We start from the raw sequence: 18,131 nt of genomic DNA on the forward strand, positions 1-18,131 counted from the left end.
TTCAATTGTAACTAACTATACTTACGCTAATTTAGTCGTATTTGAAGACGGTCCCCTACGTTGGGGAGTTTCAGGAGGACGTGGGAGTACCCAGTGACGAAGTTGCAGTGCGGTTGAATTCTAGGTATAAGTTTTTATGTCTAAGGATTTAACGTGTTCAACTTCGCAAACAAACTGCGACATCGAGGCAAATATCGTATTGCAAATCGTAAAAAGAAGACCGCTATCTAATTACTTAAACTTTTAATATTTTCATCCCATCTGTACATATTAATAGGCCGACTTGTTCTTCGCACCGTAAATAGATGGTGTCCAAACAAATTGTGTCTGGAATAAAGCTCGATAAAAGTTTGGATACCTCTTTCGGGCTACGAAAAAACAGGCTCCTGTGGGGGCGGTACTCCTCAAATAAGGGGTCCCATTTTGCAGTAGCGACCGGTTGGTGAGGATAATATCTTTTAATTTAATTTTGGTCTCTCTCCCCCCCCCCCCCCAATTTCTTGTTGTTGGAGTCACAAACTACCACGGGCACACGTATCAGATTTCTTCCCATATAGAAGAAATCACTAACCGAGTCGGTCAAAGTTTTTAGCTACTCTTAACTGGACTCTTTTACATACCGTGTGGGTGGGTTTTCCTATTTTCTCGTAATCTTGTACATGAACACAATTTGGTTCTACCAATCTACATAATGTTTAAATAGTGCTATTGGGGGGTGATTTTTTATTCAATGAGACCTAAACACAGCACACACAACACAACACACACACACACACACACAGCACACACACCACACACACACACACAACACACACACACACACACACACACACACACACACACACACACACAAGGAATGTATTATCTTTACACTGGTTGGGTTTAAAATTTTTGGTTTTATTTATAACTTATTGTTTTTCAATAATGTGTTTTCGGTACAAAAATGAAAACCCTTGTTCACGGAAATAACATCCCCTGTCTTAAACCTCAGCCGCTCTGCCCCTACTGTAAACCCTTTAACAAAGCCGACCTTAAACTTTTGGATCATTGATCACGGAGTCATACCCCGGACCTCGAGGATTGTCAACCGACGGCCTTTTTATTTAATAACAAAAACGTAAACAAAAAAAAGGAGACCGTATGTTTCACAATGAGACTACTACCCTAAAAACCCCAACTGTGCGTCCGAACCTTAAAGCAGTCAAAATCCCGAATATTCATATTTTAACTCAATAACATAGGTGACATTATTGTGGCACATCAGTAAAGCCTTAAATAGAAATATATAAGGTGGCAGACATCATTTAATGAATTTTAACTGAACAATAACTGAATGAGCTTGTTTCACTCTTAGACCAGGGGTACCAAATCTATGCAGACTGCTGCAATAAGTACATTAATTAACTGTCTCAACGATGTATTTCTGTATGAATATGATAATATTAACAATCGCATTATTCCTATCAGCTGTCAATCACTGTTATGATTCACATATTCATTTATTATTGAATAAACTATATTTTTTGGAGGAGTTAATGATGAATGTTCCTCAAGATGCTTGCTCACCCTCCTTCAAATTTGAAAGACAAGTAATTATATCATGTATCAAAATTCCAAAGAATCAAAAGAACAGTTTAGCGCCCCACGACTTTACTGCAAACAGTTACAACCTTGACTTTACATCAGAAAGAACAAACATTAAAGAAGTGACTAACTGCTTCAGTTAGGGTTAAAAAACGTTTATTCAGCTAAAACATATACATTACTACAGTAATTATCCAGTGGAAAGTCCTTACCTACTGGCCTAGTTAAATCAAAGTGGTTACTTTTTTTTGGCTGGGCATTGTAGTTTTACGTCTGATTTGACTTTCTCAGGACTTGAAACAGTTTTTTGGGGGCAGACCCCCACAAAGAAAAAAAAAATATACACATACAAGGTTATCATCTTAACAGTTGTTTATGCTCATCGAGTCATCCGTGAGCAGAGCATCAAGTTGGCATGCCTATTACAGCTGAATGCGGCGATTACCATTTGGTTCAGCAAAACGCCTGACAAACTTATTAAGATCTTCAGCTTTAGTGCGTTTTGATTCAATGCTGAGTACAGCCAAACTTGACAGTCTCTTCTCTGTCATTGTGGACCGCAAATACCTCATTCCTTCCGTCTGCTTGAGTCTGAATGCTTCTCGTTTTGCGCCGTCACCCCGTTCAAATGAAATCGCCGCCAATCATATTTCCAAGCTCGCGCCAGGAAGCTAGGTAGGGGATACAAGACTCACGTCTTGTGCTGCATTCACTTGCACTCAGACATTAGAGATTTTCTCTCATAAATGTCCGATGAGCAACAACTTTTCTTTCAAAACAAAGATGCCAACTGGGGTGGCAAGGCTATTTTTTAGGGTGGCAGTTGCCACCCCATGCCACCCCGGTAGATCCGCCCCTGGGAGGCAGGTACTTGCTTTCAAGCAGAACAGGGCAAACAAACTTAGCGGGAGTGTTTACGTGTTCGGCGTAATGACGTACAACGTCTTCCACAACTTCTGTAGTCCTATTCAACCACTTGTTAACAACCATCACTTTTCAGACACGTACACTTTTCAGAAATCACCAATGGTGCCACTGCTGATGTATTTAATATCGTAGAACAAAACGTGATCCGTCTCTTCAATTTGTGTCAACCACAGACTTTCTATTTTCCATTGACTCTGAGACGAGGGAACCGGTAGTGATAAAATGCTAACTCACTTCCGAGTTTTAGGACGCGTCACTGCACCTCTGAATAACATAATTTACAAAATAGTCATCCAATCAAAATAAGAATACCTGAGGGGAATTGGGTTTTGTGACAATTGCTATTTTTCAGAATGAAATAAAATATAAATATAAAATAAAAATGATATGAACATACAAAATTGAAGTAAGTATGTCCAATAAAAAGATACAAAAAATACTGTATACTGTATATATGTATTTAAAGTTAAAGGAAAATGTCCAATAATAATAATAATAATAAGTTAAATGTACAAATGTCTACATTGTACTAGAATAATATAACATGTATATTACATTAAATACAGTGGTGTATTAATGAAATATGAATGCTGAATTGCACAGTTCAAAAGGGTTTGGCTGCTGATGCTGATGTAAGTCTTGGTGCCAGTCTATTGACTCAGAGTACCAATAACTTACGATACAGTATAACATTAAGAGACTGCTGATAATGAAATATAAATACAATCTTAAAACAGGCATTAGATCTCCACACACAGCGTTGTTGTTGAGCCACAGTCAGGGTTATAGAGGCGTCTGTATGAATGTTCGTCATCTCTGAGGTCATTTTCACAAACTGCGATACTGAGTCATTGTTGCCCTTTGTGTGTGTGCGTGTTTGTGTGTGTGTGTGTGTGTGTGTGTGTGTGTGTGTGTGTGTGTGTGTGTGTGTGTGTGTGTGTGTGTGTGTGTGTGTGTGTGGTATGGTATGGTATGGTATGGTATGCTACTCCACAAAGAAAACATTGCTTGGGACGTGTACGTTTTATTTTTATATTTTTTTGGACTCACATATGCAGTGTATGAAAGTCATGTGCGTTTATGTGTGTGTTTGTCACTTTGCAGATTTTTGCATCGGTAAGTGATTAATAAGTGTTTGGCATAAACAGGTTCCTCATGTGATCACACTCCCATACATCATTAATGACGATGTAATGGATAGATTCATTTCAATGCTGCCGCTCCACTCGACCGCACTTAACCTGCAGCTGATCAGGAATCTGCTCTATTGATGTGAAGAGACGCTTCCCTATGACAACGTCAAACTGAATGGCTTTTCAATTTAATTACAAAAGCTGAATAGAAAACGCCAACGTTGCTAAAATGTCTTACAGTGTTTGAGGTAGAAGTTTAAGATACATTTAAATAGAACAGCTGATGTAACAGGCAGTCAAAGCAAATTTCTCCCTGATATGGTATTCCCCTGATCAAAGAGGTACCCTTAAATTTGGATTATGAATTAACTATAGATGAATTTATCCACTGAGGTGCAGTTCTTTGTCACTGAGAACGTGAACAAAGAGCTTCCTGCATGCCAAAAGTCAGACTCAATGTTTGACTTTTTGTGACGAATGGCCATGAAGTGCAGACGAGAGAAAAATACAAAAAAAAGTGTTTGACCTTTGCAAAGCTGATCAATCTGATTTACCTGACACTTTCCTTTTTATATTTAATCCTTTGTCGTCATTCGCAACGATTCATTGACTTGCTGAATTTTTGTTCTCAGCCATTAATAGTGACTGTGAGGGACATATTATTTCCACTCTGTGAGGTTCAGTCCATGCCAAAGCTGCAGCACTGGATAGCCCTGCTAAGTTATCCAATTCATTTGGTCACAGCTTCAAACCTTATGGAGAAATAACTACAAACGTTATGGTGACCTGAGGCCTGTACTACGAAGCTGGTTCAACCTAACCTGGATATGTTTGAGTTAGCCGGTTGGCCTAATCCAAAACATACGCGCTCTCGCTAAACGGTCCTACGACGCGGGTTATCAAGTAGATCGCTCAAGCCAGCCGTACCCTATCTAGTTAGGTGCGCGTTCACATGAAAGGGGTGCGGTTAGCAACATTTGACCAATCACAAACATGGAGAAGCGTACTGACATCGCAGTGTCATACTTCCTGAATGAAAAGTGAACTATAGCCTAATATTAGACAAATGTGAAGAAGTTAAACTTTAAACATCCATGACTTAAACACTTTATCCAGGATAAAAGCCACATAGCTGCACCTGCAAGGTGAATACAGCTGGTAAAAGAAAAAGTGTTTGAATGCGTGCATTAACAGGTTTATGATATCACTGCCCCGTCTAAGACACGAGTGGATCTGACTTTAATTACATTTGACTCGAGTGTTTCGTCAACTTAATGTGTTGCTTAAAATAATACTTCTGCATAGTCAAATGTAATTAAAGTCAGATCCACTCGTGTCTTAGACGGGGCAGTGANCCAACAAGCCGTTTAGGACAGAGAGTGAATACACATACTATACAGAGATGCTGTATGAGAAACCAATGTGAGTTTGGAAAATTGAACAATATAAATCTATTCTATTATACCTCAACAATGGAATTATGATCCGTAGAAATGGCCATGACTTGGGACCTTTAACACATGTCACAACTCCAGTCAGCTCTTCTTACTTTCCCTGCCATTACTTCCTCCTTCCCTTCCTACTTTCTTACCTTTTTCCCATTTCCTTAATCAATTCTTGCAGTTTTTTTTACAGAATAATTGCTTCTGATTTCCTGCCAGATTGTCTCGTAAGCATTCACACCAGCTCTCTACGAACCTTCTTTTTTTGTACAGATGAAAAAGAACTGTGATACATGTTATATGAGGAGCTGGTATGTGAATTGTGTTACCTTTTTCAAGAGCCAAAGTAGCTCTTTCTTCCGTTATCCAGTATTTCTGCTAAGCTAACTAGCTTCTGGTGGCTAGCAAGTACTGGTATCATTTTGAAGTTTTGACTATTCCTCCAAATGAATGGATCAGAAGTTCTATACTGGAAAATTATTGACTCAGAAGACAGTTGGGGGGGTGAGCAAATGTTTGTCTCTTGGGGAGGAAGCCCTCGGACACCTTAGTTTTGGACTGAGACTTGAATATTTACCTTTCATGGCTCACCCCTAGCTCATGGTAGCGTGATATTAAATAAACAGCACGGGAGTGGGTTCATACGCTCATATAACTCAACAATAAACATATATCAAGAAATGCCAAGATATTACTTTGAGAGTAGGTGTAAACACATCCTCATATTCACATGTAATGAAGCAGAGAAATGAAAGGAACCTTGTTTTCAGTCCCGTTAAGGTCGCAGCATTGAAATACAGTGGTCGAAGGAGATATTAATTGTATGTAGGCAGCATCTTCCATATGCCTGTCTGCCTCCCACAAGGCAAAGCTTAATCTGTCTTTTCAAGGTAGAGGCTCCTCTTGTGGTGATGGAGCACCGCAAAGAGCTCCATGAATACAGAAATTGCATGACAAACGTATTATGAATAACTATTTTCCGATGACTGCGGGGCTTTTTGTGGATTGAAAGACGGACTGTCTTTCAATCCACGAAAAGCCCCCTCTAACCTTTCCCCAGGTTACTCTTTATCTCTGAATGCTTCTGGATAAAATATGCAGAAATCTGAAACTCCTCTAGAGAGGTGACAGAGAAAGCAAAGTTTAGATTTCTTTGGGGACCATGGGTGGAGAGACTGAGATGGCTCAGATATCGCTCTCTTATCAGGGAGAATCTTATCAGCAGAAGAGTGATCTCACTTCTCCAAGTGGACGGCAAAGTCGGTGTGAAGGTTGTTGCTTAGAACAGAGAGTGGACGTGATCTTTGCTGAATGGGTGGAATTACAATGGAAATCATTCACAGTTTTCTGACATTGTTGTGTGATAAGAAAATACAAATAAAATTGATGTCAGGGGTGTCAAAAATGAATTCAGATCCATACAATGGCGCACAAGTTATCTCCATCATGCAGTGACCTTGAAGCAACAAAAGACAAGGTCATCTCCACTCATAACATCTTGTTGTCTCCAGTAGTGCGTCTCATTTTGAAGGGCAATTTAAATGGCATGACGCAAAATGCCACACACGCATTAATGCCGGTATTCATGCAAACAGAATACATTATATTACTCTTACATTTTCAAGTCATGGGGTTGTGAATTCTCTTGATGCTTTATCCTTTTGATTTCTAAACTCTTTGTTACCCTCTCGCCTGTTACATTATTCATGTCAAGATGACTCACTATCTTGTCCTCTATCACGTCTTTGGGAAGCTAATTGGACAAGACATAATGATAAATCCCATACACTAAAGCATGTCTGCAAAAACTGTTGCCATGTTGCCATGAAGAATGTAGTGGTTTTTCTAAGAGCTACCTTTCTATATATATTTTGTTGGCCTTCTTACTGCCTCACATGGCTTAGTGCCTGAAGTAAAAAAAAATAACAATGCCCAAGAGGGTGTTCTTTAAAGTGATAATGGCCACTCCGGCACTTGTCTACACCTTGGGTGTTTCTCAATGTCGAGTATGCTTGCTTAGTAGCACATTTCTTCCGAGTCACTTGCTTCAGAAGCGAGGCAAGAATACTTCCTGGCATTCGGAAAACGAAGAGTGGAACAGGCGAGCAAGTGTTCAGGTGTGCGTTATATGAGAGGCCCCGCCTTACATTTTTCGCTACAGATTTGGGGAAATTGGTCCGTGCGCAAAGCATTGTGGAAATTTTAAGACCGCGGAGTCTACACATGTGCAGCCTCTAAATATCTCGCTATAAGTACGCCGGGCTCGGTAGAATTCCAAGTATGCTGGACATTGGAACAGTCCTTCTGCGGCACTCAATGACGTAGCATGCTCTAAATAGTGGCTCTGGAGCAGCTTTACTCGACATTGAGAAACACCCCTTGTAGCTAGTAGTCCCAGCACTAGTGCCTATAATGAAAGTGAAAAACACCCTCTTGGGGATTTTGCTTCGAAATTGCCTTCCATTACTTTGCCATTCCTCTTACAAATCATCTGTTCTGTATGTCAAGGACATAGTCATACTAACCCAGCACTGTCACAACCTGTGATCATCCAAGGCTGGATTATATGCAATATGATAGAAGAACAGGACATGACTAACTTCAACAGCCAGTAGGTAGATGACTAGAGAGGTGAACAGAGGCCACAGAATGTAAGAGATGCAACATAATCTTTTAGGCACTTTATCGTGATCTAAGGCAGGACAGGTCCCAAGTTGTGAGGGGATTGTTGAGTCTGATGTATTGATGTTTCATCAGTCGAATTCTGGGTATACTTGCATAATTGTACCATAAAATAAAATTGCAGTGGTAATAGTGAAGAAAGCTCAGAGAAAGACCTAGATTAATCATGCATTTACAAAAATAAATAAATGGGTATTCTCTCAATCTCAAATTTCTCGCAAAATACCAGTCAACTTTTTATATTGTACAATGAAGTTATCACCCTTATGATGTAAGTTGATGAAATTAGGCTTTATTTAAGGATGTGGGGATCTTTTGAATTTTCAGCATTTGAAATGTAACAGGGAGCTGTGATAGCGCTGCATCACTTAAAACTGCGGGAAAGGTTGTGACACGCTTCAAGTGCTAAGAGTGCTAAACATAGCCTTTCTTTAAAAGAGACCATCATCATTAGGTAGTTCTCTTTGAATTAGCAATAGTGCTGCTGAGAAAGAGAATCACAAGACACAAACACACAGAAGTTGTATTTACATAAGCTTAACTTTTCCTGGCTCTAATTGGTGAGCAGAATAGTTTTAATAAAGTAATCACAGACCAAATCCATTCTTCCAACAACAAAACTGAAATGCTCTCCTAGCATAAGATTGTAAATGTTTCTAAAGTTTTCTTGAATAGTTTGGTTTAATTCGGTCCATTCAAAGTGTACGGTGGCTGACTGAACTACAATGGCCCAAAACACTTACGTTAGGAGAAACACGCTGCACTAGGAACGGAACGCTTGTTGATGTTAGGGGATTTTAAACTTGGCCAACTGTCAGTCTCGCAAAGTTAGTGTGTTTCATAATTGTAAGTGTTTTGTCAGAACATTTGCATCGCTAAGTTAGCTAACTAGCTTACAGCAGATATGCAATCATTTCTAACGGAATCATCTGACCACATTGTTAAAATTAGCCAATAAAACTTACATTTTGGGTACATTTCCAGCGACAGTAACAGTTTGCCAACTTTATAATTCCTGAACGTCAGCAAGCGATCTGGTCACAGCTGTGTCAGTTTTAACTTTCCCTGTTTGCGTTGTGTTTTGAGCTTCTTGCAGCATTTTTTTATTTGCAGCGTTTCATTTATCTAGTACTTTTAGTAAACCATATTATGAAGTTGGTGAAGATTTTTTCCCATTTGCATGTGTTTTGGCACATTTATGTTTTTACATTTGCATTGCTTTTGAAAGTGCAGCGCGTTTCTCCTCATTTCTCCTGATGTTTTTGCCCACCATAGTGCGTTTGCCCCTGTCAATTGACCCCTTTAAAAGTGGGATTTCTCAATAATACAGTATACCAATCTTCAGAAGCTAGCACACTGGCCTACAAGATGGATGATTTACTTAGCATTGTTCTGCCTTGTGTTTTGCTTTCTTAGCATGTAACATCAAAAGAGCAGCTAAACAGAATAGCGCAGAGCGTATAAATAACTCATACCACGGCCTGGTTTTGTAATGAGCAGGAGCTGGATAACCACATGAATGTTTCAAATGATCAATATTGCCAAATGGTCCAATGAGGCTGCGACTATTCTATAACCCCTGGGTCAAATATCAAGAGTCAGATGAGGAGCTTGTACTGTAAATGAATTCCTCTCCCAGTGCAGACCTGCAGCAGAGTGATAAACTACACACCCACATTCACATTTAACACACGGCCTGGTAGGGTTGTCAAGGAGCTACGATCCTTTCTTCAGACCACCAGAGGCAAATCTGAGTGTGCCTGGATCCCACTCGGTTCTCAGCAGATAGCGCAGAGCGAGATGCAGCTCTCTGCCCTGTAGCTATGCTTTCGAAGTGCTAACATGCAGTGAGGAGAATTCTCAATTTAGGGGAAAGAGGATGAAAGAGGGAATTTGGTGCTGGAACTGGTGGGAGATTGCGAGGGGGATTTGTTTTTTTTATTATTGATGCCCTGGGTGACTTTTTATGCACACAAGCAATAACCACCAAAGAGAATAACAGCTCCAGTGAGACTTACCAGCACACCAATAGCCAGCCAGAGCGCTGTAATGACTCGTGGTTACAGAAGGCTGCAGAGCTTGCTTTTGTTTTCCGCATGGTGAACATCAGCAGGTGTTTTACACACTCTGGTAAACAGACATGGTGCCTGAGAAAGAAAGGAAAAAACGGACTCATCACCAGAGAGCTGTCAACATGCTCAAGTGCTCCCACTCGTTCCTTTGCTTACTCAGCATATTGATTTAAGATAGTATTAACAGCAACCTGCAGAGAAAGCAGAGGACTGATACAATCAACGAGCAAGAAATGGATCGCTTGAAAGGCGGGCATGTGGAGAGGGGAGAACCAGAGCTGCTGCTACATGTGAAAATTACAAGACAGTGAAATGGATAATTGACACTTCACCTAAATGTGTGTTGTCTGTATGTGTTGGAAAGTGGGAGTAGACCCATTCAGGTAAACATAAAAAAACAGGCAACTACCAACATTCTTCCCTATTTGTGGTGAGATACTGGCAGGAAATTATCCTGATGAGGCACGTTCAAATAAGGGAGATAAGAGACGGGGATTAAATTCTCATTTAAAATGTAAAATTAGCTAATTTGAGCTTGGGTTTGTCGCGAAAATAAAAATGTACATAATTTAAAGTTACACTGTGTATTCGGTGTAATAAGTGAAGGCCAAATAAATACATTCTTATTTATTTAACAATAATTTGCTTTTATTTGTGGCTCCAAGTAGCATGACAGACAAATGAGGACAAAATGTTTGTACTACTTGCACATTCTGTAACTTGTGTAAAATGTGTAAATTCAATGTAACTAGTGCCTTCTATTTTTGTATTCTCTTTGATGCTATTACTGTTTTTATAGCTGTTTTCACCATTACTTTTATTTAGTTGTTTCTCTTTTTTAAACTTCATAGAGCTAGGCCTTCAGAATTTCCTTGTAAACAAGTAAAACGACTTCCTATGATTCAGATTCTGTTCACATTGACACATAAAAAAGGACCACAAACGAAAGCATCTGCATTCCTTTTTGCCTTTCATAAATCATCTCTTTTGTCTTCTTTGTGCTTTGTCATTTTTTGTTACTGGTCCTGGAAGGTTGGTTTCGTAATCCATCCATGAAGGCAACAAGCTATCACCTTCTGTGTCTGGAAGGATGTGCAATCAGAGGGGCCTGTGCCACCCCCCCCTTCAGATCAAGATGACTGCCAAACATCTCACAAGAAATCCAAACCCTGTAAACCTACCAATAAATGCCTGTGTGAGTTATTCTAGCCGTAACTAAAAGCCAGACATGGGATGTAACAAAGGGAGCAGACGGCCATTGCATTCACTATCAGCTCATTTCATGCCACCGCAAGAGACTGAGCAATCACACCTGACGGCTTTTGGACAACAAGCCTTTTGAGATGAGCCTTGTTGTTTGTGCGGCATGGCAACACAGTAATTGCCCTCCTTGTCAGGCAGTGTCATTAAGTCAGGGGAAGTGAAACATGCCATCCGGTAAAAGCGATAGGACACACAAGAGGAAAAAAGCAGGCTGCACAGCCGGCAGGGAGAAACCTGCGCTGAATGCCAAATGATTCAGATGTTTACAAAGTGGAGGGGTGGAGGAGAGCAGCTGTGAGAGTGGAGTGGAGCTGTGAGGTGACTTGGTCAGGTTGATTATATGGAGACTGGCAAATCAATGTATTGTGGAAAAATATTCCTCACAGCTTATATGAACCATCAGTGTGAAATATATCCTGGTTTACCCTGCTGTCGATGTTAATAGGTTTTAGGATATAACCATAAGTGTTAAAGCTTTACAATGAGCATGCAATGATAACATTGTGGAACTGTTTGCTTTTCTGGAAAGGTTTTTTTAATATACAGATCTTTGCTCATTTAAAGCACCTAATTATCAATGTTTTGATCATCACAGAATCACTTCTATAGGAAGCAGATTGCTCATAATAAACATCAGAGAATTACAACCAGTGTTTGACCACAGCTTTAAGGGCACATTTTAAGTTCATACATATTAGGTTTAATCATCAATGATCTCTATTGCTGCCCACTCCCTCTGGAACTCACTCCCAAATGAAATAAAAACTACTCACCTCCCTTCAAAACATTGATAAAAACTCCTTTTTAGTGTTCAATGTTGTGAGTTTGATATACTTTATCTTTGAGCACCTGTAGAAGCACTTCATAGAAATCTAAAGTCATTAGATACCAAGATGGAGAGCGGTATATTCGAATGAGCCTATGTCATAAGGTGAGCCAAATCTGTACCAGTAGCTTGTTGAAAATCATGTTTTCCGATGGAATCTGATGAAAAAACTTATTTTGTAGTTTCTGTGTTAGTAAGCACTTCAGATAGCAAAAATTCATTTTGAATGTCCCTCTAATGTTTTAACTATTTTTTTCCAAACTCCCTTCAGCAAAAAAGCATTAGAAACCCAATGTTTGCTTCTCAGCACTGAACGACACACGTAATATCTAGTAAACAGTAAAATGTTGATTACCATGACTGACTTAAAGCCAGCAAACCTGTTCCTGCATATTTCAAGATTTAAAAAAGCAACAAATCTTTAATTAAATTAATAAAATGCAGAAAACATTTTAATAAAATGGAACACAGTAGAAATCAGCAGTCAACGTAGCGCTCCACATGCAAATACAGCTGAACTTTTCCAGATGGTTCACATATGGAGGAGGTCGCATACAATGGCAAAGAAATAACAGAATATCCTTAAAATACATTTTCAAATAAGAAATTTGGGGTTTTAATACATTGGGCTTTTGAACAAGTTATTAGGGAAAAAAACATCAGCATAGCAAGATGCCGTTTTTTTTGATGACAGTGCAAAAGACATATTCTTTTGTAAATGGCATGACTCCTGGTGTAGGATCACATTAGAGAGTTTTAAAAGCTTGGAGACAGTTTCTGCGGGGCCACTTGACCAACAACATATGGAAAAATAACTTATATATAAAAAGGTAAATGACAATGTGTGTTTTAAAAAAACATTTGTATTGACAGCATGAGACAGAAATAAAGCAGGCTCTGTTATGACCACTTCACACACATGCCACATAGTGACAAATAATGCTGGAAAGCAGTCAGTTATGACAACTTTAACTGTACTGTCATTTGGTTGTAGGAAACAGATGCAATTGTTCTTGATCACAGAAGACTGTGTGTGTATGTTTGTGTCATAAGGGGGTAGTGTCTATGATGAATAATAAGTCAAACTGAGATGCACCATTAAGGAAGGCGGGTGGATGGATGGATGGATAAATGGACAGATGGGGAGAGGCGGGGCGATGTTTCATGCAGCCGACCGTCGACGGATGATAAACGCTCCCCTCTGCAGCTGACCCAGGTAGATCCTCATCTTTGTACTGTCGCTCGTCTTCCTCACCCATATCTGGAAAACAAAGGAGAGAAAATGTCTCAATGCAGTCATGAAGAAATAAATTAGTTGCAAAGCAGCTGTCAATATAAACCACATCCATGAAAAATACGAGATTAAATAAATATCAGAATGGTCCTCAGAAACATGCAATTTCTTTTCAGTGGTTTTTCTTTCTTTCTTGTGTTGATTCGAGTGGGGGATTAGAAGTGTGACTAGTCAAACATTGGCCAAATAAATCTGTGGTCGGTATGTCTTGCTGTTATTATTGTCTACCCCCTTCCATAGAAATCCCCAAAACTAACAATGACAAATGTGACTCAACAAGGATTCAATAGAGAATTTTGTTGACTATTTATAGACATTTGGGGCTCTGGTGAGTATTTGCTGCAGCAGGATAGGATTTAGTCCAAATACACTTGTGTGAGTGTTCATAATAATGAGGGAACATGTACCCATGCAACAGTTTTGCACGCACTATGGCACGGAAGAATTAAATATATATTGTTTGGCTACACAGACAACATTTAGTTGTTAGTATACATTCATGGGATTTGTTAACAATCAGGAAAATGTTAGGGATGCAGTCATTTTAAAAGGGGCCCTATTATGCACATTTTTTAAGGTTCATATTTGTATTTTAAGCATCTTCTGTGACATGTTTCCATGCTTTAATGTTCAAAAAGGTCTTTATTTTTCTCCTACTGTCTGTGCTGCAGCACCTCTTTTCTCGCCCAGTCTGCTCTGATTGGTTAGCTAGCCGGCTCTGTTATTATAGGTCAACAGCTTAGAGATTCCCCGCCCCTTCACCTATCTCGTACAATGTGTTTGAGCTTTAGCCAATAGAAGCGCGAGTGCTACATAGTGATGTCACTAATCGAACTTCAGGATTTTAACCTTGCAGACCATTTACATGCCTGTACAACACACTATAGCAAAGGGAGAACCCCAAAGATCTTAATAGGGTCCCTTTCAAATGTGCCATACTGACAGCAAGTAAGATGACTTTCATTGATGGCAGAAGCCAATGTTTATGTGTTGTGTACATTTTGCGCTTGCTAAATGTCATTTTGCACTTTGAGAGCAGCTGCTTTAACCGACTGATTCGAAAAAGAGGGCACTGGCTGAACACGCCTCTGAACAAAATTGTGGTTTGCTTACCATTAAAAATGTAAGAAAATGCAGCCGTGTGGGAGCAAGAAATATTGGTGACAAACAGTTTGTAAGAAACATTTCCTTTGCAAATGCGAGTGCACTCAGATATTGTAGAGATAATCACCTACGTTTTCCTCGGTTTTTGGATGAGAAGAGAAACAATCGGAGCTGCTTCCATGGCAGAAATACCCACAGTATCTTTAGTCAGTTAGTTAGTTAGTTGCATAGCAGGATAAAGGGGCTTTGGAAGTAGTTAAAAAACATTTATAATTTAAAAGAAGGCTATATTAATAGTAGTTTCATTAATTTCTTTGATTGAATTGGTGCTTAGTCAGATGATGTATTGAATGGCAACGCAAATACTTAGGGAAACCAAATAAGTAACAACCCCCCCAAAAACAAAACAGCCCAGAAATTCATAATTGTTGACTCCCCAGAAAATATATGATATCATGTGCCCCATGTTATAAGCAGTGATATGAGAATAAGTTACATGTGCAAAAGGAGCCAAATGAAGACTAAAGCCCACCTCGTTGGTCCCCACTGAGCTGATGACACAGCTAATCTTTGTGTTGTCCTTGGACTCCAGGTAGATGGCCTGGCTCTTGTGGTACCTGTCAGCATATTACACACACACACACACACACACACACACACACACACACACACACACACACACACACACACACACACACACACACACACACACACACACACACACACACACACACACACACCATTAATTCTGCATTCAAGGTGAGATTTGAGGGATAGGCTTAAGTGCAGACAGAAAAGAGGTTCATTATACATAATTTCACCCAGCTGAATAGACCACAATCCTCCTGAGATGGCACTAAATAGATAATTAGACGGGAAAGTTAAAACAAAAAGTCTTGTTTTGTTTTTTTCATTTAATGGCTCCAAACTGTCAGAGGACAAAACCAACCCAGGGGAAGAGACTGACAACCAAAACGCTTGATCATTAAGGGCCCACTGAATAATAATGACGCATGTTTCTCCCTGCGGCTCTTTGTGAAGGCTTTCCTGTGGCGGCGTCTTCTTTAGAGAGGAATAAATCAGACTTTGCCTTGAAAGAGAAGTGTGCATACCTCACAGCGTGCTCCTCTTAAACTTCCTCGGTCTGTATCAGCCGCTTATAAAGACAGAACTCTATTACTTCTTCACACGACCTTATGTTCACGTCTGATGCGGAGGAGCTCTACTCTAAAACAGAAGGACATCTGAGCGGTGTCTGGTCAAGGATTTTTCATTATTTTCATCTTTGCATCACAGCAGAGTGCTTATCTGAATATGTATTTTGATGGTTCAAGCACTAGCATTAATTCAGTCGTTCCTAAGAAATATCTTTATGTTGCCCAGAAAAAAAGTATGCCATCAAAGTTGTTGTTTGATTCTTTATGAAAACCAAAGAAATCCGCCAATGGCAATGTGGCCATCTAGTGGTGACAGGAGGTGTAGTCTAGCTATGTGAGAAATGGCACAGTGTAATGCGAAACACAAGAGATTTTGAGAATGACAGTTCAACAAATTCACCATCTTTTGTCGTAGTAGAGTTTCCCCTCCTCGATGCGAGCCTCGTACCGCTGGGAGGGGCTCTCCATGGGGGCGGAGGGGACGTGCTCTGGAGTCGTGGGAGACACTGAAGGGTTTGAAACACCGGGTTAGTTTGACCACGCAAGGCACAAGTAAAAGCAATATTTTGGAGAAATTATGGATGATATGCTAATCTGCGTTTTGCTGACATGAAAGGTTTTTTTACTGACTATTTCTTAGCTGGGAGGCTTGCCTAGAAGTCTAAAAAGTCTAAAAGGCCAGCTGTTTCCCTTAGTCTTACTTTAAGCTAACTTTTCTTTATTTTTAGCAAACTAACAGCTTGCTGTAAATTCTTATTTTGGGTACAGACAAGGGAGTGATGTCGATATCATAATTTAACTCGAAAACGTGTAAGCATATTCCCCTAAATGAACTAAATAACTTGTTGTGCATGACAAGTTCGAATGAAATACTGCAAAAGGTGAGCATTTACATACCTGGCCTTTTTGGTGATTTAAGCTGTAAAAGAAAAAGTGTAAAAAGACAGAATTAGACAAAATAAGATCCACTCGGGAAATGGTAAATATCAAGATGTTCAGAACTACAAACCTTATTAAGTGTTCTTAGATCTTCCATTATCTGATCATCTGTTAACAAATAATTTAGCTGAGGTTTGAAGAGTTAAGGAAAGCATTTTTGAACACGACATGCTACAAGTACAAGTAAAACTGAATACTGAAGACCTCACACATTCATCTAAAGTGACTGCTAACTGTAGCCAATCAGATACTGTATTTAAAAGGATATCTGGTGCAGGTTTTCTCCGTTTGTCTGGTATTGGGACCGGGTCATTGGGTCGTCTCCTCAGCTTCCGAGTCATTATAGGTTTTACCTCCATTGAGTCTATGTGTGAAAGAAATAATAAAAAGTGAGATCCAACAATAAGGGACAAATGTTCTCAAAACTCACGGACGATTCAAGATGGCAACAGAAACATGATAAATTACTGAATCTCAAAGTTCCACATTAGTCAGACAGCTTTAACTATAGTGTGCATTGAAAAAATCTCACTGCCAACCACAAAACTTTTTGCCCAATTTCTCTCTTCCACTTCTCTAATTAATAATCCTAATGTGACTCCCATACCTCCCGTCAGCTCCATTGTTAATTTTTCATTCTCGATCATCTTTTTCTTCTCCTCCAACTCTGCAATTAGGTTTTCCTTCAGTTCCACTTTTTTATCGTCAAACTCCTTCACCGCTGCTTTCTTCTCCTTGATGTAGTTCCTCTCCACCTGCTCTGTCTGCAGAAGGTTGAGAGAAGGGCATGATGGAAAAAGCAGGGATATTTTCTTTGTAATGCCAACAAAGTAAAGGTCAGTTAAGTTTAAACAACATCAGTTGGTCAGCGTGATGAATACTACTCACCTCAAGCTGGAGAAAGAGATCTGTAAAGAGAAAGGAAATCATCTGTTATCATACTCGCTGATTATATCTGACATTGGACAACTACTATGGTTACTCTCAAGACTTTAAATATATATATAGATATATATGAGGGGATGCTAGGTAACAGGGTGAGGTGCAGGGTCAGAAAGAAACAGGGGTCTACAGTAGGGCTGTGCAATTTAATCGATCCTGCGATATATATATCGATATTTTGTTTCCCGAGAAAGTATCGATATTTCAGCCGCGGGTATCGATACATTAACTCCCATTCAAATCCCCCATGTTCCGCCTGGCACTCTGCTCGCTGCCCATCCCCCCCGTTCGCTTTGCATGAAGAGCGATTACGTCAGCCAGCCGAGCCGCTAGTGTCGCTGTAGAGCATTTCTAGATACACAGACGCCGGTGTCTTCTTCTCGCAGTGAGTGCGAAGCGGTTCAGGAGAATGGCGGCAAACATTAACCACACTGGAGAGGGTCTTCTCTACCGCCGGAGATATCGGCCCAATTCCCAAACCACTCCCTCGACGGAGTGAACTCCGTCTGTAGCCACACTCGCAGCTCAACGAGGCTCCCTCCTGTCAGATGGAGGGAGTAAATACAGCAGCAAGCTTTGGGACGGCCTCCCCTCTCTCCGGCAGAAACAGGAAATGCCGTAACTGTATGTAACAACGGTTTCAAATCAGCATCTCTTAGACAAAAAGTTTAAATTAATAACTCAAATAAAATTCCTAACATCTTTCATTGTGTTTCAAAGCTCTTTTAGTTTTAAACCTGATGTTTATAAGCTTCTTAGTTTTTGC

At 39.8% G+C, this 18,131-nt stretch overlaps 3 protein-coding genes across 3 annotated transcripts in view; all 3 read right to left on the reverse strand.

The window, feature by feature from the left end:
* LOC104963762 (forkhead box protein P1-like) overlaps positions 1 to 18,131 on the reverse strand; it is a 924,791-nt gene that overhangs the window by 95,045 nt on the left and 811,615 nt on the right. The window lies entirely within an intron of this gene.
* Positions 1 to 18,131, reverse strand: part of LOC104963749 (mitochondrial import receptor subunit TOM40 homolog) — a 666,013-nt gene that overhangs the window by 25,478 nt on the left and 622,404 nt on the right. The gene's annotated exons all lie outside the window — the stretch shown is intronic.
* suds3 (SDS3 homolog, SIN3A corepressor complex component) lies at positions 12,027 to 17,353 on the reverse strand. The gene is made up of 8 exons (XM_010792396.1): positions 17,312 to 17,353; positions 17,031 to 17,187; positions 16,692 to 16,787; positions 16,494 to 16,555; positions 16,382 to 16,403; positions 15,885 to 15,990; positions 14,860 to 14,944; positions 12,027 to 13,190 (listed from the first exon to the last, which is right to left on the reverse strand). Exons 1-8 carry the CDS (start codon positions 17,351 to 17,353, stop codon positions 13,092 to 13,094), a joined length of 669 nt encoding a protein of 222 aa, XP_010790698.1. The 3' UTR covers positions 12,027 to 13,091.

Source organism: Notothenia coriiceps, unplaced genomic scaffold, assembly GCF_000735185.1.
Source record: "Notothenia coriiceps isolate Sejong01 unplaced genomic scaffold, NC01 NC01_scaffold00036400, whole genome shotgun sequence".
Taxonomy (NCBI): Eukaryota; Metazoa; Chordata; class Actinopteri; order Perciformes; family Nototheniidae; genus Notothenia; species Notothenia coriiceps.